At 38.9% G+C, this 26,408-nt stretch overlaps 1 protein-coding gene across 2 annotated transcripts in view; it reads right to left on the minus strand.

Annotated features, from left to right (window-relative positions):
* Positions 1-1,844: 1,844 nt before the first annotated feature.
* AK5 (adenylate kinase 5) overlaps positions 1,845-26,408 on the minus strand; it is a gene marked incomplete at its 3' end in the record, with an annotated part of 91,455 nt that continues 66,891 nt past the window's right edge. Inside the window, exons 8-13 of one of the 2 annotated variants that reach the window (XM_082003171.1) lie at positions 25,389-25,431; positions 24,272-24,309; positions 15,766-15,948; positions 14,614-14,730; positions 11,227-11,415; positions 1,845-1,955 (exon numbers count right to left, since the gene is read on the minus strand). In XM_082003171.1, the coding sequence (XP_081859297.1) occupies positions 1,845-1,955; positions 11,227-11,415; positions 14,614-14,730; positions 15,766-15,948; positions 24,272-24,309; positions 25,389-25,431 (681 nt within the window). Of the gene's footprint in view, positions 1,956-11,226; positions 11,416-14,613; positions 14,731-15,765; positions 15,949-24,264; positions 24,310-25,388; positions 25,432-26,408 lie in introns of both variants that reach the window. The other variant, XM_082003172.1, reaches the window with a different exon arrangement.

Consider the following 26,408-nt stretch of genomic DNA (forward strand, 5'->3'; position numbering starts at 1 on the left):
TTGTTCCCATCCCGCACAAGTATGATACTCCACACTTTTTAACTTATATTGTAATTAGAAGTAATAAAAAGTACTCCAGAAAACCTACCCAGATGAATTTGCAACTTCATGGTAACTCCAGAATACTTTACTTTTTGAGGGGAGAAATACTACACCAGACAGCTGCTAGTGCTTCAAGGCTCAGTTTAGAAAAACCTGCCTTCTCAAGCTGATGCGTTACAGAAGTCTCTTGCTTAAGGCTGTTGTACTGCAGACGTTATTGGTCACTTAATGGCACTGGTCTGGAGCTGGAGAAGCATTTCCTAGAGCACCAGAGGTAAAATGCAGGCTATAAAAGGACCCAGGAAAGAAGGAACATCCAGGATATGAAGGATAAAAACGTATCTAAAACAGTCCCCTAAAAAATAATTGAATTAACATTTACAGGGCAAATGCCAAGGAAGAAGAAGAAAATGGAAGAATCCGCCCTGAATGGAGAAAGGACATACTCTGTAAGCATGCTGGTTTGAGCTATATTTTCGAGTAATGTACTGTGCTTTAAAAAGGATTAAACCCACATGTACTGTAACAGAAATCATTACTCCTCATTTTTATACATGTTTTATTTGTATTATGTCTTCGTTACAAGAAAGGTAACTTTAAAAATACAAATCTGCTGCATAAAGTACAACTTGGACAGTAAGAGCAATCATGCAACCCACTTCAGCTGTGAATTCATCCAATAGTTCCAGTAAGAGGATGCAATGACTTCACAGGAATGTCAAACAAGCTTTTATTTAGCTATCAGAGTACTAAAGAAACCACAATATTTTGGTTAACCTAATGGAAATATGATTTTTAGAGTTTTTGCAGATACTACAGATTAATGGGTTACAAAAGATGCAAGCAATATGAACCAAATAACCCTGATATTTTCCTTCCCCTCCCCGCCCCCCAGTGTTGGCAAGGCCAGTACAAGACAACAGATGATAATCTGGAGTTTGCATTTGAAATACTTCCCAAGTATGATTTAAAGACATCTTCATACATTCTGGCTCATAGTCAACTTTATACATAGACTTTAATTAATATAATAAAACTGCTGTTACTATGGATAGTTACTGGATTGCACATTTACCTATACAATACAATCATCATTTTCACCTCGGCTCACAAAACTGGGAAGTCGTCATTTATAATATCCTACAATTGTCAGCAGAAGGCAAGGCTGTCTCCAAAATGGTGTCCGCTCCACAATAATGGATTGACAGAATTCCACAATATTCAACTGTATCTTGACCTACAATTAATTTTTCTGTTTCTTGTTGCAATAGTGTTCTGGGGATGTGTGAAAAGTTTATTTTAACTTTTAGCTTGATCAATTCCAGCTGCCTTACAGCTGCATGTAGCAAAGAACAGGTTTTAGTCACTAAAACCCAAGAACAAGCTAAGTGATACCACAAAAATGAATACTGTTAATTAAAAGGAAATAATAACTGATGGGAAAATTGTACACAGTAATCTTAATATGCTAAATGGTGAATTATGTGGTTGAGGAGCCCACTGCCGGCCGGACACTGTCTGACTTCCAATCAAATGGATGAGAACATGAAATACAAACCAGAGCTGCTGTTCACCATGCTGCTTTTAAACGACCAATAAAACAATATACAGTTCTTAGTGCAGAGTTAGCATACAGACCACTTTCTATCGAGCGTATTGTCAGAACAGAGAAAAAGGTTTTCATCTAAAATAACATACCACATGCACAAATTCCAGATACCTCTCAAGAAAGCAATATTGCTTTAGACAGCTTTTTAACCATGACTGTCAAGTGCCTGTGAGGTGAGGCTGTGTACACACCGTTACTGCGTTTCTGTTGAAAAACAAAACGCTGCCTCTTCGTTTTTCAGAAAAGAGTCAATTGTCTTGCAAACGTCCAGAAAAACATCTTCCTGTGTTCCTTCTGCATCAACCTGTGAAGTGGGCAAAAAACATTCGTTTTGATTAAGTGTCTAAGAATTATCTCAGAACCTAAACATCGACACAAAAACCTGGTCCAATATAAAATAAAAGTTGTTCTTTTTTGTGTTCTAAGCATGTCAATGTAGGGGAGCAGCTTCCATAAACCAAATTATTCACTGTGTTTCCACAGATTTTTGTGAGAAGATTCTGTAGGCTCCATCGTCCAGAGCAAAGTACATTAATCAAATGAGGGAGCTTAAGCTCTTACCCCTAAGTACTCATGTTTTAAAGTAAAACGACACCTTTGATATTACAGACCAGTTTCCAAAGATTTTTAGGAACTATTTTAACATTTAATACCCTCCAAAAGAAACCTGATAGCATAGCTTCGATATCATATTGGTAATGAGATAAATAGCACTGACTTGTTAATTTGTTTCTCATCACCTGAAGTGTCAGAGTAGGTAATGCTGTGACTGACCTAAAAGCTTTCAAATGGCAGTAACGCAGCGAGGTTGTGTGTTTCCGTGCATTTGTATTTGCAGATGTGGTGAATTGGTTCTGGTTTTATGACAGCCTTTGGGTAACGCATGTTTTACAGTGGCACTGGTTTTGTGGTAGGAGAACTCACTTTCATTGAAGAAATTTTTAACACCCCAAAGATTCCATTTTGGCCAGAGCTTGTCCAGGTTGTTCAAGTTTCTTTTTCATGACTGGACTTCAACAGAAACAAGACCAATTTATTCTCTTCTGCTGAGGAAAAGAGAACTGCATTTCAGCAGAGAGGAATGATGTTTGTAGCCAGTAATACTTCTGTGTATTCCCTAGAAAACATAATGTAGCACCGAGCTTTTCTGAGTGATGATTTCATGTCCATCCCATGCAGCGAGTGTCATGCAGGTCATTACTTGAGGAAGGAGAGCTGACTTTTGCCTTCACAGTAGTGACAGAAGCTTTCATGCTGGCTGTATACACCGTGCAGATTGCATCTGATGATTATTCAGTCCCTCTCAAATGCCTGGAGAGAGCTGTGATTCTCTACTCAAAAGCAAGCTTCCTCTCTGCTTCTCCATGCTTAGTCTTTCATGCATGCATGCCATGGAGTTTGCACACATTTAACTGGACCCATGACAACTTTGCTAAAGCCCGTTTTTCTGAACTATGTGCTGCACTTTCATCTCCAAGCTGCTTAGAATGGCAGACAATTGTAATGTTTGAAGGGGACATTCCTGACCATGATACTTTCTGCCACCTCTTTGTTCTGCAGGAGAATAAAAGGAATTTCAAACTCCAAGAAATGTATTTTTGCAATAGGCCATGAAATTCTTCTCAGATGCGCTGCTGGCTTGCAGCCAGCTTCCGTGAAGTCTAACTGCACACAATGTACGTTTAAGTCCCTCGGTGCCAAGTCTTGTGTAGGAGTCAGCAGCTGCTCCTTGCAGAGATCCAGCAAGGGATTGCATTCATGCTCCGTAGCTTGGTTTCGCTCTTGGTGAGATCCACAGATGCTGCAAAGTTTGGTCCCTGTTGCATCCTGTCAGCAGTGCTGGCACACCCAGCCAGTCTACCTCCACACACAGCAGTTACAGTCCTGAGAATGACCAGCCTGGCCAACCTTTAAGGAGCCGTGCCTGACTGCGTTCAGTCCCCTTGGACTCACCACAAGGATATCTTACAGTCTGAGCTGAATTACCCGCCCTCCTCCCGGCAAGCTTTCAGAAGCACGGTTCTCTTGCTTCCCTTGCTGTCTGTCACGTTGGCGTCGGCTGGCGTTGCTGCTTTATGTAATGCTGAAGTACGCACATGCTGGAAGAGTTTGTGTAGCAGCAGGTGGTGCCTTAGAAAGGTCAGTTCGCAAACAAGGGCTGCATGTCTTTCAGAAGCTTTCTATGCCACAGAAATAAAGGGTTTAGGAGGGGGTTACTTGCTCGTAGCAAAGAGAAAAGGGGAACGGTGAACCATTCTGGACCAAATGCCTACCCTCTCCAGTTAGAATAAAACTAGCAACTCCCAACTCAGCAGCTTGTTTTGTCTGTCTCAACTGCCAAGACACCTATTTTCATATGGCTATCCCACAGGAAATAGACTTCACACGGGGTGAAGGCCACAGCCATTTCAAAGGTCTCTTGTCTTAATATGTATTTTTATTATCTCTTTATTCCATAAATACACCTGCACTGGATAACCAATCTAACCCAATCAGTACAGCTGATTGCCATTGGCTTTTCAGCAACCTCTTCTAGAACTGGGATTGATACTCTGGTCTAGATCTGGGCAGTTGCGATGAAGAATTAGGTTTGTGAGCGTGGAAATTGCCACCCTTTATTACTGGCTGGAACGCTGCCTTCCTAACAGTCACAGTAAAATATGGATGAGCGTGACTAATGACAGCCCCAGTGCTTCCCCGTGCTGGCCTATGTAACAAAGGTCCAACTCATAAAGTCGTGGCACAAAACTAACTTAATGCGACAATAATTCACAGCTAGTACCACAGTAATTCAATGACATTCTGCAGCTCCAGGAGAGAAAACTGTATTTCTCTTTCTCAAATTACAACAAACCTCATAAATTAGGACTGTTTTCAAGGTTATTCAAGGCTACTGTCTTCTCATAAAATCAAGAACCAGATACAGTTTTCCTCAGTGCTTCCAGTTTTGAAATGCCACTATGGTTTTAGGTACCCTCAAATACAGAGAAATTTAATGAGCTCATACAGAAAATGACTGGAGTAATATAGTCCGGTGTTGCTCCCTGTGGCATCAAAATCAGCCAATTACATTTTCTGTCATCAAATCTCCATTTGTTGTAGGTTTTGGGATTTAGAAACCTAAGCGTATACTGCCACTGAGTAAAACCCAACTGTCTGTAGAGAGGATGGATGAGGTCCACCAAAAAGACAGGCTAAGACTCTGGAATAAACTCACTGGTTAGAAGCTTCTTACTGAAGGTCAGTCAGGTTCAGATGTGTTGTCATTAACATTTATATCTTCCTCATTAAAAAGAGTGTAAAAAAACTCTCTGAAATGGTGCAGTACCTGGTTCTCAGAGGAATGGATCAAGCTGTCTGGAAACCCAGTGGAAACATGCTGCCCTGATACCTATTCGTATTTGGCATGAATTTACTTTTATCTGTAATTCCCTGCTAATGTTTCTGATGTATCTTTCTAGACTGGTGTCTCATCTAATGGGCCACAAGCCACCAAGGGGGTGACACAGAAACACTTGTTCCTTTGTTCCCCACCTACTTACCTACCAGGGTTAATGATTCTCTGACAACCTTTCAAAAGACAGAAATAAATTACATACCTGCTATCTCTATTACCATTGATTATCCCTCCTCTAAAGGGAAAAGTACATATTTGCCCCACCCCAGAGAAACTTCTAACAGGGATGAGCATGAGAACACTCAGAAGTGGAAGATCATGAGAGGGCAGATGGTCACTCATTCTTTCACAGTGGTTATGGAAAATGTTTGTGATAATCTAATAACTACTGCTCACCCAGCATGTGACTTCAACTGATTTTAGAAAGAAACAGTATAAGAACACTGTCAAAAAAGAAGGAAAAAAGAGAAGGGAAAAGGAAAAGGATGAAAAAAAAAGAAAAAGAAATGCATTTTGGTTGACTTTTGTAGGCTAAGCTTCCATCGTGTGTGATCTGAAAGAGTGAAGGTTTTTCGACATCCTTGAAAATCCTCTGCTCTGGACTGCCTACCTGATTTGTTATACTCATGCTGCTTTTCCTCAGATGACTTTGAGTAGGGAACTTGTATTTAAGACACCTACTACTAGTTGTCTTATGTTAGCTAGATGATATCTTGTTTGACTTCCATTGCAGTGCTCCTTTCCATTATTTATTACCCTCCTACATACTGTCACTTGAAAAAAGCTTTAAAGGATGAGTCAGATATTAAAAACAATCATGGTTTTTTCTCTTTTTCTTCTCAATTGACAGAGAAGAAGTGAAAATTCAAAAGTATTTACATTTAGCCATGTTGAGACACAAGTAGGTGCCTACTAAATTTTCAGACGTGTTTTTCTGTCCAGCTGCCTTGGAAATAGCTGAGAAATAAATTTAAAACCAACAGATCTACCTGTTTACTAGAGCTACTGTAGCACATTTTGTTTAATTTCATTCACCTGAAACATCTGATTCCCACAGAATCAGGCAGCTTGCAACTGTTGTTTTTGTGAGTAGAGCTTTCAGTCCTTGCACTTCCTGTATGAGGTCTTTGTTAAAAAGCACCCACTTGCTGTCCTTAGCGACAGGTGGGTGTTCTGTCGCTGACTATGAAAGAAATTATGGAATATTAAAGTATATCCTTAAAACATGATTTTTAAAAAATTAATTTGCAAATTTCTAACTTATCGTTACAACTACTTTACATTCCAGAACACAATTTAGAAAATTAATGCCTTAGCAGAGAAGTGAGGAGAGAACACTATCATTCTTTGCCCTTCATTCTTCAGTCAGTTTATCTTCCCTTGTAAATACATCCCCATGAGTTACATTGCAGTTCTTCATCTCAGCTGGGTAGCTGCAAGGATCACCATTATTTATTCCTGTCAGGTTCACAGATGTTTCATCAGCATCCAAATTTCCCCCTCTTTGTGCATGCTGAGCAGAAACACTGACAGGTAATCTTGGTCAAAGGGAAATTTCAAAGAGAGTCCTGATCTTTTGGCAGCTTTATCACGTCACTGTTCTTGTTCAGAGGTCAGCGGCATGGAAAAATGTTCCATTTCCAAATATCGTATTAGCTAGTTATGAATGCATCTATGCTCAATCATGCGAAGTTTAGAGAAGGTCATAACATTCTCATTGATTGAAACGGGAATGCTGTTACAACCGTATACCTTTGTCTCTTCTGTGCAAGTAAAACAAAGAGAGAATTCCTAATGACTGCAGAGGAATCGAGGTCAGACTTGAGTTTTTCTGTCTCTACTGTGTTTATTAGGCTCCTTCTATCGTGCCATAACACCTGTTCCAATGCAGAGAATGAGAAAGCTAATTTGACAATGTAGTCTCAAGCACATCTTTGACATGGCGTGACAGATCAGTTCCTCCTCCACTGAGTGCTCATCCAATATCTAATTCCCACACCAGACCTTCTGCTGGCCTTATGCCCAGGACTGAATTTTACATTTGCATATTTAATCTGCCTGGTTTTGGGACTGTTTCAGGACTGATTTTAAGGCTGCATAGGACAAGTTCAACATGTAGCACCATTGCCATGTGCTGTTCCCAATCTGTGGAAAACTTTGCCCTGCCCTAAATACACTTAAAATAGAGAAATCAAACAATACCAATATGCAAATCCTATTTTCTTGTTAAAAAAGTCTATTTAACAATTCTGATTTTCTTTTCTGTGGCAAAGCAGGGACTGGGTGCTACAGTGAAGCCCTACAAGACATGATCATTTATACAATTAAACACTATTTCACCTAAAATTATTAGTGGTGCTTAGTCACTCATTGCAGTAATCTGGCTAGAAAAGTTAATGCTGAATCTTCATGGCAGCTAGGTGGGATTTAGACTCCAATATTCCTCTTAAAATCTCGGCACCCAATCCTCTGAATTCTTAAGAAAGTGCACGGCTGGAATCTCAAGGGACAAAGAGCTCACATGGGCCTTCCACTGAAGAGCTGCTTCTGTTGAAAAAACACGCCTGGGCAGGAATAACTTTCCAGAAGGCAGCAACTAAAGATTCTTTTAGAGCGTTCTTCTCTTTTTCTCTTAAATAGCTTCTCTTCAGATGCTTTGGCCATTGCTTATCCTGGGATCACAGACTGATCTGGATCTGCAAACAGCACCTTCAGGTAAGACGCCACTTCCCTGAAGCTATTGGATCCCACCAGCTTTGCCTGAGAAAAAGAGTGCACAAGCCTCTGGTCTGTATTTACATGAAGGTCCATGGATTATTTTAAAAAATCCGTGAATGTAGATGAGATAATTTATTTTAAGGGGTCTTCAAATCAACACTTGTAAATCAACTTCGGTGGCTTTGCCTGAAATGGATTAGGAAACATATACACAGTTCTTTCAGTGAGTAGAATTATAGGGGCAGCAGCATCTTAATGGGAGCACCAACGTCTTCAACCAGTGCTGGTCAGTGCTGGAGAGTAATAAAACCCACTTAGGAATGAACAGATTCTCAAAGCTGAGAACATGTGGTGTTATAATTAAGATCAGGAAGAAAAATATTAAACATGTTAGACTGCCTTTAGGAAAGTCTCAGTCTTCTGTGTATGTGTATGATATTACGAATAACAAAAAACAAGGACTACCTTAGCCTACCCCACACAAACAAAATTATAGTCAGAAGTATTACTGATAGTTTTTCTGCTTTCCACCTGAACTTCCTTTCTTCATTCAGAGAACATCACTGTGCCTGCTAATGTCAATGCTTAGCAGTCTGTAAAATATGTTGCTATAAATAAGATACTAATCCCATGTCCTGGGAATTGCAGACTCCCCTTTACCCTCTGCTTTCTCCAACACATGCAGCCTAAACATATTCATTGCTAATATAGTTTTAAAACTGTAAACCTAAATGTCTATTTTCTCCTAGTTTCCCACATAGCTAACAGTTACACATCTTGTGTTACCTAGTACTCTTTGTTTCAAAACAGCTGTTGACCAAGTCTTAACTGTTTTTTCTTTGTCTCTATTCTTCAAATTGTTGAGCCAAATAATGCATAGGTTTGTAAGATGTGCATTTACGGGATAATAACATAGGTTGGAAAGAACCGCAGGTGGGTCATCTAGTCCAACCTCCTGCTCAAGGCAGGACTGGGCACTGGAAGGATGCCACTATGCTTGAGTTCTGTCATTGACCAAGTCAGACTGTATCATTGAACTCATTGAGTTCACGTATCCTGGAAAATTGCCTACAAAAATTTCCTAAACAAGCATTCCTTACAGAAAAGAAATTACTTTGTTTCACAGTATTTAGTGTTTCCAAAAGTTAACTTTTTTTTTTTAATTCCAGCATTGCCCACTGCAGAACTGATAGGGAATATTTGGATCAGAATAGCTATTGAAGTCAATTGCCCCGTGCAAAAAAGTGCTCAGACCTACTTTACCACTTTGACTGTAGGTGCAAAGTAAACTTTAAAGTAGATTCCCAAAACTGTTCAGCAACATTTGGTTAAAAAAATCACTTCTCTCACCCATGAACGATAAAATGTTAACATGCTTCTTGTATGAAAACTACATTTGCTTCTGCTCCTTGCTGTACAGGAACCAGGTCTGCAGGCTTGTACCTGAGGCTGGCTGAGGGTGACGAGGATAGCCTGGGAGGATTAATTTTAAAAGCCTGCCTCTGCTGAGTACTTTGGCAGTGTTCTCCAAATGCTGATAAATAACTGAACATGTACTTGTCTGCATCATAAGGGTTGGGGAGGGGGCATCTCCCTACTTTACTGAACTCTGTAATGGAATCACATCTTTGATAGCAGATGTGTATTTTATCAGTTTAGTAAAAAGTGGATGAAGTAGACATTTCAATACAGAGTACCTAAGTTCAAGAAAAACAACACGTTTTTCAACCTTAAAAGGACATTTTACATGATAATGTTTATAAAACTGATTTTACAGAGCTTTTCTACCCAATAGCTCCATCCAAAAGATGAAAGTACATTGAATACCTACATTCAATGGAAGCAAGTACAGACACTGTACAGACATTGTAAGAAAAACAGTGTAAACATTGTTCAAGCAATGTACGAATATCTTCTTACATACAAACACACAATGTCAGTTCCCCCAAAAACTAATGATAAAAGAGTGCAAATCACATATCCAGTTCTGATCCATAGACTACACAAGTCCCTTAAGGAGCTGATGAGCAATAAGCTTTCCAGAAAAGACTGCATATTTTGCCATTGCATAGATTGCATAGGAGATGGAGCAGAAACTTGCAGCAGAAGTATTAAGGAAGGGCAAGGAGAGGCCACATCAAGTGAAATAAGGCAGACCATGAATGCAAAATCTGTGTCAAAGTATTTAGTGCGGTTTCATTCTCTTCCCTGTCACTTCCCTGATGCTTCAAAAAGGAAAAGACTGCGGTAGGCACAGCTCACTGGAGTAAGATCTTAGAGATACAGAAAGCTGTTTTCCTTTGCATTGCACTGTGTTGATGTATTGTGTATTGTACTGAATTCCTAATTAGATGCATCCTTATGATGTTTGCAAGGTAGCTTGTCAAAGCAAATACGAATATAACCGGATAATCGTTCCTAAGCTTAAAAAAGAAAAGTAATTGGGGATTTTTTTTCTGCCACTCGGGAGTTTGCCTTCTGTGTACTTACTGTAGGGTTAGCAAAGGACATAAATCAGGACTCCCCCTTTGAGTACTATTTTTTTCAGGACTATGTCATTTGCTCTGTTCTCAGGTCAGGATATGGGTGCATAAATTAGCGGCATGTTTCTCTTTTGGGAACTTTGCAGAGGAGAAAGGTTTGGGATATGTGATTTGCATGTTTGCTACAGCCTCTAGACAAAAGCTCCCATAATATTTCCAGACACTATTCTTGGATTCTTTCCCTTTTAGGACAAGAAGGATCAGTAGGACTAGATCTGTCTGTAGCTGAACAAAAGGGATAGTTTGCCATGACGGAGCACGGAAATATATAAAAAGAAATATAAACATCCCACGTAAATGAGTTTACAGATGTGCAAGCGTATACATCAGTTAATTGCGCTGATGGAATTTTTCTTGCTTGTCTGTAAAGTATTGATTAGAGAATAAAAACAATGCTTTAAATATCACATCCTCGGCAGGTGTGAACTGAGGTAATTAATTCACTGAAATTAATATAAATATATAATTTGTTCCAACAGAAGGATCTTCCTTGTGTGCAGGTCTGTTTTATTTCAGGAAATACACTGTCAGTTTTGTAAATTTAACTAAAGGGCTTTGGATTAACATAATCTTTCACCCAAATTCTGAAAGCCCTTATAGAGAAATAAATCCTAATACTTAAAGAAAAGCTTTCCAGCATTAATGTTTAATAAGAGATTCTATACAGATGAGGTAGTGATCCAGGATATGTTCTCAGACTCACGATAAATCTGTGTTTTTATTCTTTCAAATTGTACTGTGGAATTCAGAAGGTTGTAGAAGTTGCAAACAAACCAGGGAAATGTAAGAGGAGATCAAACTGGAAAGTACAGAAAGTAATACAGTTCATAAATCGTGTCGTGTCAGTATTTTCCAAATACTGCTCGTATAATGGAAGAAAAAAGCAATAATTTAATTCAAAAGGTCAAGCAATTTACCTTGCATAACTGTGTCTTCCTTTCATAGTAAGCAATCACAGGTTTTGATACTTGGTAATAGCTTTCGATTCCTTCCTTGATGGTTTTGGCATTATCAGAGGGCTGACTGCTCTGATTTCTCATCAGAAGGCGATTGCTCATGGTTTCTGCAGAGCAGTCCAGGCAGAACACAAGTTTTGGTTCCCCAATCTAGCGACAAAGAAAAACAATAAGTATTCAAGCCACTGGCTTGGTAAAACTGATTTTGTTTGGATAACTTTGAAAAGAAATGCTACCAGAAGAGTCATCAAGGAATTGATTAGCAAATTACTTTCATATTTGTCTAAGCAGAAATTATGCTCTAACAAACACCCCTTATTGTAGCAGCACTCCCCATCATTCTTTCCCTGAGATGCTGAAAAATATGTGTGTCATTTAGCATAAATCTTGCAATACACTTTGTCATGCACCCTGCTCAAGGACAGCTCGCTCTGACACAAGGATTTGTCTAAGCAACAACTGTTGGGCTGAGTCTAAAGGGATAAACTCCACTCTGTCAAGTAAAATAAAGGTGTTACAGGATCAGAGAAAAGTAATGTGATAATTTTTCCATGTAGTTACGTATTCAATCCTTCAATGATGCTCTCAGGTTTTTTCTCATTCCCTCCCTTTCTAGCAGGGATTTGGAGAACACCTTTTAGGAAAGAGAGAGGAGTCTTGAGAAAAGACAGCTGCTCTTCATATTACTGACCATTCCAAATTCATGCTTTACCACAGCTACAGCAAAGAAAGTCTAAATGACTGATATATGGAAATTGCCATTGCTATCTTTGTTGACAGCCCTTAAAGGAAGAAATGTTCTAAAGGTAAATATTTCATGTTAGGCCTCTGCATTTGACTGAGGATGTGTGGATTATGTTGACCTTTCCACTACCTTAATGACTTTCTAAGAGACAGCTGAACCCAAGGGATTATGTTGGACAGTTCAATGACAGGCTTTTATCCATCCATTTTTTCCACACAGCTCAGAAAACATTAATGCTATTAGCAGCAGCAGTATTGGGTTTGGGGATTAAAAAAGCCACTAAGGCAGTTTTAACAGTGCAAGAGGCATAGATCGAGAAGTTAAAAAAGATGTAGTCTTAATCAATGATTAAAACAAATGTTCTTTTTGTATAATTGGACTGGGATGGTGAGAAGTTATTTCTTCCCAGCTCCACGTAAGGAATTCCATGGACTGTTCTAAATTATAATAGAATAAATGAGGAATGAATCCTTTCATCAGATGTAGTCATATCATCACGTTACAATGAGGATATGAAGGAGTCTACTGACTGGTAGTATCAAATAATAGTACCTTGTTTGACAGACCAGGTCTGATTTGCTTTTGAAAAATCTATGTGGTTCTCTTAAAAGTTTCAATGTTGGTATTCTCTGGAATTCAAAATGTTACAGAAATGTAAAATTAGAAGTAGAAGTAATGCCCCTATCAGATATTACAGCAATTTTTACTTTTATTTTTTTATTACTGTGTCCCTGACACAATTTAGCTTAAATAATGCATGCTGTGCGGACATCTGCAGGAAACCAAACAAGTCTAATGTATTGGGTCTTTACTCTGTCGTATTGGATATCTTCCACCTGGTGATGTGGAACTTATAATTTAATATTGTTTTCTACTTCTCACCTAGCAGAAAGACCAAGGAGGGAACAGAGACATGTGCTTCTCTAGAATTGTGGGTAGGTAAAAGTACAACCATATCATAGAAAGGAATTGGGCAAAACTGACTGGAGAATAAACTGTTTCTACATAGCTAATTCTATTTAGGGCTGTCAAGCTTTTAAGGATAAGCACTATTCCCAATGTCTTCTAAATAGAACAGCTCTTTGTTAACAATTATAATGCATTTTACACATTATGTACCTATGTAGCATTATCCATTTGCCCTTTGCTGCCATTAATTAATGAAGCCTGATGTCCACTGCTTTTCATTCAATTATAACATAGGAAGAACTTCTCATCACTCTTTAGAAAGAACTGCAAAGCATTATCTCAATAATGACTCATTTAAAAAAACTTCACAGACTTACTGAGCAGCTTACAGCCAGCCAAGTTCACCCTGTGAAAACTGTATGTGAAAATGTGAAAGTGGATACATGGATACCACAGGGATGATTTAGCACATTCAGAATTGTCACTTGAGGTCCTTGTATTTTAATCCAAATGTCAAAGGCAGCTCAGGACTACAGGATCTTTTGCTGCTACAGTGTCAATGGGAACTAAAAGGGGCTCTGCTTTTGCACTGAAAGCAAGACTTGTTTGCCTGGCAATGCCTCAGTCCAGGATGCTCCAATCTCTAAGTCCTACTTTATAGCATACAACAGTGTTCACAGGACATGACACACCTGCCTGCTAGAAAAGCAGCACTGCTGAAATAGTTCCTCCTTCTACACAAAATGAAAGCAAACTCCAATGTCTTTTTAATAGTCTGGCATTTTAGTAAAGGAACTAATAGATCAACATTTCTGTGAACGGCTTCTATAGCAAATCCTACTGCCCATTATTTTGTCCAGCTTCTAAAGCCTAAATCTTGCTAGGCTTTCGTGGTAATCAACTAAATAAAGTAGCTAAAAGTTCAGAGAGAAAACGAATGATTCATTAAAGTGTTATTACCTTTCAAACCTGTATAGGACATTTGTGGAATGTAATATGATAGAATATAAACTTAACTATTTCCCCTAGTTCACTACTTCCTTTCTCCTAAAGCCTGGCAAATTCATTCATAGGGCTTATATAGAGTATTTGCTGCAGATTGAGAAATGTACAGCTGAGACTTCTCAGTAGGTTTTAGCACATACTGAGGAAATCGATAACGCTCTGAACTGCCATGCAGTCACTTGCAAAACGCTCTTTTTATGGCTATGCCACCTGTTACTCACCACAAAAATTTAATCTGTGTTTTGCTGTTTCAAAGTGGCAGCAAGCTTTAGCAGAGCCAGCTCAACAGTTAGAGATACTAGCTGTGAAGATACATGTTTTCATGAACGTACATCACATAGCGCTCGATGAGATTTTCATGAGAAGTATAGCAGCCATCCACTAGAATAAGAAAACTGATTCTAAAAATCGTCCTTTCCACTAAATGTGACTTGTTCCTGGTTTATATTAAATTTGGGTAAAATCAGCCTTTACTTCTCCTGGCATTACAGTGTCTGTGTAGGTGGGGGCAAAAGCTGGAGTTCCTATATTGATGGGGTGCCAAAGTTTCAGTGATCAGCAGCACAACGCTGTTGGATTCGTTCTTTACACATCCCTGTTGCAGTCACCTAAAGACGGGATCGCAAGCAGCATCAGAAATACAGTCATATCTTAATAGGAGTTATAACAGCATTAGGATTATATGTCACCTTGCTCTCAAACTCTTCTGCTTCTTTCAGCTCCCGGGGATACCCATCAATCAGGAATCCTTTTGTGTCCCCTAACTTGGAAACCATGGCTTCCTTCAGTAGCTCTAGGACAACACCCTGCATTGGAAAGAAAGGGAGTTATTTGATTAATTAATAAGAAAGATTGATACCTTTGTTTGTTACACTGACTTTAGTCCTATGCCCTTGAGAACTGCCTTGTTTTGCTAAAAGCACGTCCTGTGAATGCACATGTTTTTCTTGTCCTGCAAGTAGCAGGGCACCCTACTTTTTCTTCTCTCAGGACCAGCTATGCTACACAAATCTAGTGTTGCAACCCATCCAAGAGTTCCCAAAATGTCCTCTAGATAGCTGGGAATATTTCACAGTTTCAAAATTAATGTTAATACCTGCAAAACTCTGGAGTACTGCTGCAGCATTTGCCAATCTGATGTCATTTTGCTATGTTATTGATATAATTATATTACATGGAAAGTGATAAGAGATCCATCCGACCAAACACAGCGAAGAGCAAAGCAATCAAAATCAAGCCTCAGCACAGCTTTTAGTTTCCCCTGAGCAGCACTTTCCAGTATCTTTCATTAACAAACACATCCTACAATCTAGCTGCACTTGCTGAAGACCCACCAAGAGTTGAGGCTGTGGACCTGCCTTGTAAAAGTCAAGTCCAGCTGAGAACAACACACTTTGCCTTCATAGTCTCCATTAAACTGCTGTCCAGCTACACTGCGATGTCAGCCAGCTCTGCAGGGAACTGCTGCAGGTATTGTAAATTAGAATAGCCGCCAGGAGGACCAGCTCTGAATCTGAAACGTGAAGCTACAACATGGACAAAAAGTTTCTATTTCCTGTACTTATTCTTACATTTCGCAATGCATAGCGCAGCATCTGTCTCACTGTATTTCATGACTAATTTGTTGCCTGTGTGGGTCTGAAATGTAAAGAAATAGTGGCCCAGAAAGGGGAAAGAAGTGCCACAGATCTGGCAATGAGGAAACTTCTCCCTCAAGTTGCAGATTGATTTTACTTAAATGGGAATCATCAGATCTAATCTCTTATTTTCACCCTTTTAGACAATCTACCTACCACTGCCTTTGTTTAACCATTAGGACCCCAAATAAAACTGTCACTTACGCCAGGCACAGGTTCACCACATTCCATGATATCTTTGATCAATTTACTTCTCTCCGATAATGACGATAACTCATTTTGGAGAAGATCACCAGTGGACAGGTGAGTAAATCCATATTTCTTGGCTAACTGTTCGCACTGGCTACCTTTGCCAGAGCCAGGGCCACCTTTGTGAGGGAAAAATATCTAGAATTAGAAGAGAATAAGTATCTGCTTTTTCCCAAACTATAGCAACCAAGAAAATGGGAAGAACTTGATGAGAGCGCCTATTGCACAATTATTTTTTTTTTTTTGCAGACACTCTATACAGTAGAACAAGTCATATACTTCCCTTCTGACACACTACACTGCTGACTGGAGTCACAACAGTGTGCAGTCTCCTGCAGAAGAGAACCTGTTCCTAAAACACCATTACCACGTAAAAGAAAAACATTAAACAGACAGCTAGTGGGGAAGGGTATTTGACTCGGTGTATGTTCAGCTTGATAGCCGCAACAAGTATTAGCAAACTAATGTTCACTGCATGCTTGCGAGGGAAGTATCTTGCCCCCGTTTATGGAATGGAAAGGTGTAGGCAAGTAGTGAAACCTGCCTCTGTTGCATGAGACGCACGTAGGTGTACAGTAACTAAACCTTTTCGCACTGTGGTAAATGTAAGAGCAAAATTGCACAGTGCTTGCACCCTTTCCCTTTGGACTGGAAAGCTCTCACGTGCTGGTATGTCTGCCGATAACCGAGCGCAAGCACCGAAGCTGCCAACAGCTGACGAAGGCTCGGACATGCCGCTCCCTGCAGCTGCGGTACCAGCTTGTGCTGTGCACGCTGCAGGGAAGTGTAACAGCAAGCGCCCCGCAACGAAGGGCACATGGAGGCCTTGCCACCACCCGCTCTTCCACATCCGCAGCTGGACTCAGTCAGGAGTTGGAAAACCGTAGCTGAATCAGGCCCTGAGTCAAACAGCCAGAGGGATGAAGGGCAGCCTCAGCTGACAGGGCACTCGGGTGAAGCTACTCAAGTGATTTTTCCACAGGCTGAGGGGAAGGCACCTGTGGCCGTGGCCCCAGCTCACCACAGCTGCAGGCTGGGTGCTCGTCTCTCCCGGGGGCCTGTGGGGAGACAGAGAGGGCGGGTGGGGAAGGGCAGCAACTCAGGTGAACGTTGCAGCTGGCCTCCTGTCAGAAATGGCACCTCAAGCCTTCCTCTTCTTTCAGCAGGAGAGCTGCCATCACCTCAAGAGTCACAAAACTCTGCCTCTTTTGGATGCCTCTCTGGCAAGTGCCCTTTTTCTGGGGCTATCTCAGAGGCTCCGGACACCTCCTTGCTCTGCAGGTGCTGGCATTGCCCTGTCTCACCTCCTCAATGGAGGTGACTGCTTTTCCTTCCTCACCCTGAGGGCTGACCCTGTGAAACGCCAAGTGCCTTTTCAGCCGCTTGCTGAGTGGCAGCAGCCACCCCAACCCTACTGGGGAGATGGGCAGTCCACAGAAATTGCTGGAAGCTGCTTCCTGGGGATCCAGCTCCTGTGGCGGTGACTTTCAGAGCTGCTGGCAGAGCTGAGGTGAGCACCCCACGAGGGCTGAACTGGGTGGGGAGGGCTGGGGGGCCATGTTGGTGCCACAGCTCGGGGAGGCCAGGAAAGCAAATTTCTGTTGTGACAGTATCAGGATTCGGGGAGAAATTTCAAGGCATGTAGCAGCGTTTTTACAATCTTTGATGGATCTGTTCAGAAGATCTACTCCAGTGGGAGGTAATTATACCCTTATAGGGAGACTGTGCTCAAAAATCAAAAGAAGAGGCAAGGCCAAAACAAAAAAAACCCCACCCCACCAACCTCTTTTCAATGACGTTTTTTAAGCATGTGACTTATGTCTCAACTGTTGGGACTTACAAATACGACTACACAGCTCTATTACATGGATTTAAGATGCTAGAAAATAAGTGATTTTCCTTTTTGTTTATATTTCCATGAACAAATACAAGAATAGCATGTTCACAAGAGAGTGAATTTGGCATCATCTCCTCCTGATTTGAACTTTCTTCTAACTTTTGCATTCAATTTATGAAATAATTGCTACAGACATATAATTTTCAGAGAAGTTACAGTACTGTTGCCTGGAATAAAAACTGGGTCATAAACCAGTAGCATCAAAGGAACAGTTTTGTCTACTGTAACTTGGAGTCTTTTACTTCAGCTTCAGAAAGACAATTATCACCCCATGGTGTGAATCACACTTGTGCTACAATTTTAGCTAGAAATATCTTTGTCACGGTTTTCTTTCTAATGTGGGTTGCATGTTGGTTTTGTATTGCTTTAATAAGAAGAAAATTATTCTTTTGTAAAAGCACCGATTGAAAGAAAACAAGAAATAAATAAGAGTCGCGACAGAGAAATTATGGGCAAATTATCTGTAATGAAACTGTTAAATATCTGTAGTGACAATTAATTTTATTTCTGGTCTGTTTTGGTTTTTTAGATTAGTAAGTTTGTGTGTGCATGTGATTGTTTACACATCCTGGCCTTGAATATAATAGCAGTGCAGTAATCTAATCCTATTTATTTGACGTATATACACAGTATTAGAAAAAAAACAGCTATAAAGATTACTTTATTCTGTTTCTTATATAACTCCTATAATTCTTCTGAATGTAGAGCCAAAACAGAAATTTCATAATGCCCCTTCATATACTAAACAAACTAGAACTCTTTTTAGAAATAACAATACAAGGACAATTTCTGTCTGTTTAGCTAGCAGGTAAATATTCAGCAAAGTTGACGTGTTTCTATTATACATTTATATGTTAGTATTTTAAAAGAGAACACTGTCAGAATGTGTATGCCCATTATACAGGGCATACACCATAATAAGCATTATTGTGCCTCCAAAAACAGGGTCAATTTTAATTAATGTAATTTTTTAATAAAAGAGTTCCACCAAAGCTGAGATTAAAATGCTGAGCTCTTTAAAGAGGAAAAGACATAATTAAATAATAGTTATGTGCTGAAAATGGTAATCTTTATGGCCACTGCTATTAATTTAGTATCATTTGATGAGTAGCAAAGCATCCTACTGCTTGACAAATGTATATGACCCACTTTACAAAGTCTCGTGCTTTCTTATCAATGAATGAGACTGCAGTTCTTGCTGGGCCTTATCTGAGAAGAGGCTGAATGCCGCCAGGAAATTCAGCATGGAGAGCCCAACACATGTTCAGCATTTACACCAGTATTAATTTACAAGCCTGAAGTTCAAGTGTTGAACGTGTTTTGTCTCCCTCTGAAGGCCAGTTTTTAATGTGACTGAAAAAGAGCTATTTAGGTGGGAAAGAATGTGGAAGTGCATTTCCCTACTCATGAGATACTTTCTTTTGGCTCAGGGTATATACTCATAGGACTGATACCTAAGCAGCTTTAAGAGGATGTTAACCATGCAGTCATGAGCTTAGTATCAATTTGTAATGTTGCAAAATTTGTATTTCCTTCTTTTTAGAGGGTCTCTTTATTAAATCTATGCATCTTTAAAAAATGAGAAAAAATTAATAATTGAAGCAAGTTTATAAGGAACAACAGCTACATATTAAATATAACAAAAGCTAGCACAAAGATACTTTCAGTTAAGAAGCCATCACTGCAACTTCTTATGCTGTTTTTCAAACAAAAAACTTGAGACATTGAAAAAGGTAGTGAAGTTTCCCCAACGGCTCAATTGTTAGGAAGAGGAAAATATGTCCTTACTTCCATTGTGAAGGCATAAGATTCTTTGTAAACACTGTCATTTTTTCTGTATGCTGTCATCTTTTACTCTGCCTACATGCATTTTAGAAAGCAAAATTGTGTTAACCAGTGACAAACTGATTCACAGTAACTTGCTACTCAATCATGTTATCTTCTGATTTTCATATATGTAATGAGAATAAAGAGTTAAAGCTCAGAAAATGGCAAGAGGAATTATGACTATGCTGTGACCTGCAGGAGAATGTGTAAGAACTATCAGCAGTTCTTCAATGTTAGCATGCTTTTGTATTATGCTAGTATCGCTAAGTGCAGTACATCTTGCTTTAAAGCTCATTCATAGTTAATGAATGTTAATTAACTTTTATACTTCATAGTTAATGAACTTTCAAGTTATAATAAAAAGAAAAAGTTGCACATTCAGAAATTATGCAGGTAGCATCAGTCAGTGAGATTATTTTTGGAAACTGAATCCTTTGTGTGTCCCCTTGTGCTAGTACCAGGGTACTAGACAGAGCATAAAAATTAAATGCAGTTCTGCATATTGCTTTTCTGTAGCCAAGGCTGGATTAAAAGGTCTATGCACTCCCGTAGCAGATTTTTCCCTTCCATTATGTTGATTCAGCTGCTTGTGAAACTGTGTAAGGAGATCTTCTGGTAAATGACTTTCTGGCAGCACTGCTGACTTAGGTGGTCACCTTTCCCCACTTAATTATCGAATGCAGAAATGCTTCACAGAAAGCACTTCAAGGGGAGAAAAAGAGTGGGTAGGGAGAAATGACAACTGCCCAGGCAGCACTTCTGCATGTTTAACTGCAGTCTCCCTTAGATACGTGAAAGATCTCAGTTTAAGAAATCGAGTCTCTTACACCTGCTCTCCCTCGTGCCCCACTGCCCCCCCAGACTATGAAAGACCACAAGCCTAGGCATGTGATTCAAATCTACTTGTCTGGCCTAGGGCACAACATCACAAGCAGATGAATTAATGATGCTAGAGAGAGCTAAGACTGCCTCTGGGAGTGAGCAGGGACAGGAACAAGCAATGTGAGCAGTTCATGAACTGGCTTTGCTGCCAGAAATATTAATAAAGCAGAAGTGTCATACAGACAGACTGGGATGTCTCTATTTTAAACTTGCCAAATCTTATGAGATTATCATATACCAAATACTGGGAACATTTACATAAGATGCCAGCAGAAGGATTTACAAGAGAGTCAGACCATTTATTTTAAAATGTTTCCATTTCTAGACCTTGTTTTCATAATATCATCCCTGTATCACAGAAAAGTGCTTGCAGGGGAAACCTAGCTGCACTATGGAGCCTTGGAAGTCGGAACTGAAATCAAAACAACCCCAGTCTGCTATCTTTATATTCAAGCTATGATTCTGGAGGACTTGATCAGTTGTCAATTCTATAAATGCTACTTGGATTATTTATACAAACAAACACAAGCCTTAGCTTCAGAATATGGCATTTGAAGGCTTCTCAATAGCACCTCATCTGTTGTTCATGTATAATTTTAGTCTGAGTGAAACCATACAGGAATAATGCTGTTACTTAACAACAACAACAACAAAAATCCCTCAACATTTTTTCTTCTGAAAGATGACTTTAATCAAAAAACAACCTGGAGCACATACTGGCAGAGTGATGTGATGTCCTGGGACATCACTGAGTTTTCATCCCTCTTAAAGAAAACGTGGAGTTCATTTGATGGACAGTCAGAGAAAGCAGCTTTCATCAGCTTCTACAGTTAGCTCTTAGATGGATTGGGGTTTTAATCATCAGCACTGCTCATCCTATGCCTATCTGATTGTAGAAGGAGCTGTAGTACAGGTATTGTAGAATAATTTAGGTTGGAAGTGACCTCATCTGGTAAAACCCTCTACTCAAAGCAGGGCTAAATTCAAAGTTAGATTAAGTCCTTCAAGGTCTGATATACCTTGGACAAATGAAGAGTTGGAGGGGAGTGTATGCACAAGAAGCTAGTGTCTGCAGCTGATAATGTTTTACCTGTAAATGTAAGAGGTGATAATATCAGAGTGTTAGCTGAAAAGCTAGTCTTATTTACATTAAGCTTAAACCATTATCAGCTTTGGTTCATCAGCAAGAATATGCCAAAGATTTTGCAGAGAAAATTGGTTACACTGGCTATGTTTTAAGCACTCATTTAAATATAGATTAAGCTGGGAGTTTGTCTCTGATCCAAAGTGTAGAAAAATTCCTGAAAACTTTCTGCTTTGGTTTCAGCCTTGACCAAAGCCAAATGTGGCTATGTTTTTATGAAACCCCTGTGGAGGATAGGGAGGGATAATGCTCCCAGTTACTTTTTGTATGACAATTTTCTGGATGCGATCGAGAGTATTGCATGAGTTACAAATGATAAAATCATACATTCTTCAGTGTGGTTAAGATTTTACTTTTCGTGTTTCTCTTATGAAAAAAAAAAAAATTTTTTTTTTTGGTTGGTGGGGGGGAATTTTTGTTGTTATGTTTGGGTTTTTGGCAATGATTATTTAAGTTGTGAATATTACAGCATCCCCCAAATTTAACTTTGCATCTGTTTGATTTTTTTTTTTCAATTTTTCTCTTGACTTTTACTTTAACAGGCCAAATTTAACTTGGTTTTGCCTCTTTTGTTACCCTGTTGTCATCTCCCATATTTTTGACTTGCTGGTTCTATGTCTCTGCTTTGCTGTCTGGGTAAAACATTGACATTGTTGCTTAACCTAATCCAAGTTGACTGTTATTCCAATTAATTCCTACATTAGCTCTAATGTAAATCTTTGCTAATTAGGTTATTTTTTTCCTTTCCCTTTTTGGACAATTTTCAAGGGAAATTAGTGGGGGAGGGAATTGTCTGCTTTTTTCCTTTTGTCTTATGAACAGTATCTCAATTTGTCAGCTATGGCAGATGGTGTATTTATTTCAATTAGTTTGTTAACAACTTCAAATGCTCATCTTTAGAACTCGAGTTTTAAAACATCTTTATAAGCATCTTACTGTTTCCTCATGAATACATCTATGTAATGGGTAATCATTCCTAATGACACCTGAGACCGAGACAGTTTTTCCCGTTCAAGTACCTGCAGCAGCATGCTCCAACCCATATTCTCTGCTTTCTTTCTAGTCAAGGTATCATGGGCTGAACATTTTTAGCATGGTCCGCTGCAGTGGAGTACTTAGCCACTGAAAATTCATCATGCTTTACTTATTCAAGTGTATAATATCCACCACAGGTTTGCAATAAATTGAGTCAACTTCTATTTGGTATATAACAGGGTGAGACAAAAGCACAACACACAAACATGCTATCTTTTCACAAAATCTTCTGGGTTAGAAGGAACCTTTTGGGATCATCTAGTCCAACACCTCTTGTTACAGGAGGGTCAGCTGGAGCAGGTTGCTTAGAACTCTACAGTCTCTCTGGGCAACCTGTTCCAGTGTTTGACCACCCTCGCAATAAAAAAGTGTTTTCATGTGTTCAGACAGAATTTAGTGTGTTTTAAGTTGTACCCATTTTCTCTTGTCCTGTCACTGGTCAATACTGAAAAAATTCTGGCTCCCTCATCTTTGTTCCCTCCCATAAATACCTCCCAGGTATTTATACATATTTCATAAGATCCCTTGGAGCCTTTTCTTCTCTAGGAAGCCTTTTCCTCCTAGGAAAGATGTTCCTGTCCCTCAAACATCTTTGTGGTTCTGAGCTGGACTTGCTCCAATAATTCATTATCTTCCTTGTACTGGGGAGCCCAGAACTGGACACAGTACTCCAGATGCAGCTTTAACAGTGCTGAATAGGGAGGAAGGATCACCTCCCTCAACCTGCTGTTATTGGAATGTTTTCTTGATGCCTCCTGAATTCTGAATGAACCTTCCATTCATTTATGACTAATTTCAGAAGTCACTTTTTTTTTTGTTAGGAAAAAGAATGCAGAAAGTGATTTGCTTTTATGTAAAATTACCCATGTTTGTGTATCTATCTTTAGGTGCTTGGAAATGTGTTGTTCCTGTTCTGTATTGCACAGCATTTCTGAAAAATTCTGCTTGATACAAAAGCAATTATTCTTCCCAAGTAACTAGTACCAAGCTTTAAGCTAAAACTTGTAAATCTTCTGGTAATAATTTGTTTTAAAGGGCTGTTCAAAGTTTATGCTAATTACATCTGTCAATTTTTATATAATAAGGGTCATTAACATGGTGCTTTTCATATGTGGACTTCCAGGAAGCAAATATAAAGTAAACCTTGAACCTGCAAAGTCTTTGTGGGTGCTAAGCATCATGCATGGTGACTAGCCCATTGACTTTTTAACAGCATGTTGAGCACATGCAGAATTGAAACCTCTATTTACAAAAGTTGTTTCACAAATGAAGAGGTGAAGACACCTGTTTTTTCTCACCTGAAGCTTAAAATTCCGATTTATAGATCCAAACTAGTAACACTTTAACTAATGCTGGTGAGGCAGCTTTGCTGTGGGAGATCACACAGCACTACTGTTCTTGAACAAGAGCTAAGGTAATTGAGTATGTTCACACTTAAACATCCCTCCTGCTCTGAGCTTTACACAACTGTTGTTAGCATGGTCAGACCCAGGTTAATAACATGATATTAAATCCTAACTGCTTTTCAGAAGACTAAACCACCACTGTAGTATAAATATTTTTAACCAAACTGTTCTGCTAAACTTTAAAAGAAATCATATACTTATAATCAAAACTAAATAACATGGGGATTTTCAAATGTAGCAGTTAAATTAGGAGTCCTACTTACCAACTACAAAAATTATGTTTGATTTCCTCAGATCTTCTGAAAAGTCTAAAATGAAAATAAAAATTCTTTAGTTGGCAAGAGCTACTAATTTTAATCTTAGCTACTTTCCACACTGAATTGTGTAACACTCACGCAAGGCAATCTGATTTTACTAGATTTGCTTTCTGCTATATTGCTCTGCATTCCAAAAGGAGCTATTATACACAAGCCTATTTATCTCGCAGTTTCATAGTTCTCACTGCAGATATGATAAAAGTATTTTACCTGACAATTAGACCTTGAACATACCCATCAGCTTTTTAAAAAAGAGAAAGAGGAAAAAAAAGAGAAGCAGATGCATCTTGATGTAGTAACATGCCTCCTGAACCATTGAATTTTTCTCTGAATATGTTATTACACTATAATTGCTACAGAAACTTGTCCACACCCCACTCAGATTTTATATTTGGTGCACTACATCTGAATTCCCCTGAGCCTCAAATTCATTCAAAAAATAATAATCTCAAGTTAAATCCAGGTATTACTCTCATTTTAGCACCAAATCTACTGTATGTACTACAGCTTTGCCTTTTACTGAAACTGTATTTTTTAAAAAAGCAGTTCCTTCTAGTCTGAGTCCCAGTCACCGGCCTGATGGCCCACAGACGGTGATCTTGTACCATCTGAGCCTGCTGGTATTTTATTATATCTTGAGTTAATCACTTACAAGACACAATCATTTACCACATACAATTTTTTTTTATTATGTGGTGTATACATGTCAGTACATAATATCATTGGCCATAAAGCATTTTGATTAATGCTTTCATTACTTTTAGCAGCTCATATTTTCCAACAATCTTTTCATAAGTCCCAATTTCTGAAAACACTTATGAGATCTGATGCTAAGTAACAGTAATATTTTCTACTAATTTTAGATCCACTGGCCTAAAAAGTGTAGAAATCTCTTTTACAAGCTTTAATTTACGTTCAAAGAGAATTCCCATGGTAAAATCCTTTGAGACATAACTTTCACAATATAAATAATCTGAATTCACTTTACATTCTAAGTAACTATTTAAATACAAGGTGAAATCAAAGGTTTCAAAATTAAAAGGCAAATGACACTGAAAAACAAAACTCACCTCCTGTGCTGTCATAACCAGAAAAACTTGACTGATCCTCCTCCTGTTAATTGAGCAATTGAAAAACTGAAATGGATATTCTGCATAGTTTGCATTTCTTCTTATATCTGCTTATATGTATATCTTAATATCTTCTCCATATTCTAACCTCTCTGTTTTAATCTATGTTGAGATATGATTAACAATGTTACAGAAATGCTGTTAGGACTATTTCAGTTGGTAGAACATGAGCACAGAGAACGCAGGACAACTTGAGATGATTAATTGGCCCATATTGTTTTTGTGAGAAATAGCTTTTTCAGTGTCCAGCTGCACAGTTCCAGCGCAATATATAAGCAACAAGTGTGTGTGCTGAATTGCTTCTGAAGTAAATATGGTATGATCAGCTGTTAGTAGTGGAAAGGCAATATTGGAATATGTTCCATAAGTGAGCTAGAATATAAAGATGAAACTAGTCTTCGGTCTAAAACAACTTGGGAAAAACACTTCCCTATAATTGCAGAATGAAACTGCCTCCATAATGCTGGTGGGCTGCTCAGAGCAGCAGGTGATAATAAACGTCAGTTTAAGTCAAGAACAGCTCTAATTTTTTAGACCTGAAATATGTAAAAACTAGAGAGAGAATTGAAGCTAAATAAGCTATAAGCTGCTTTTATTTGACCAACCATATCTGCTTTAAGAGAACAGGTTAACTAACCATCAAGCCATGTTCACATAAGGAACAAGTGCTATGAAAAGCCATTAAAGTGAATTCTAATTACAACTCAAAAGCATAAACAGGAAGTGTAACATTGATCAGAACCCAGAAGATCAAAATAATGAATTCTGTTTATATCTGTAACTGCTCACTTTTCAGGTGCAGAAATGTTTTCAGAAGAATTGCTTTTTTTTCTCCACTTTTTTTTTTTTCTCAAAGGGCATCTGTTTCATAATTCTATAAGACAACTCATCACACAGCTTGATGTGTGGGACCACCAGCCCTGCTGAACTTCCATGACAAAATAAGCTTCCCCATATCAT

This window comes from Phaethon aethereus, assembly GCF_964289735.1.
Source record: "Phaethon aethereus genome assembly, chromosome: 8".
NCBI classification, from domain to species: domain Eukaryota; kingdom Metazoa; phylum Chordata; class Aves; order Phaethontiformes; family Phaethontidae; genus Phaethon; species Phaethon aethereus.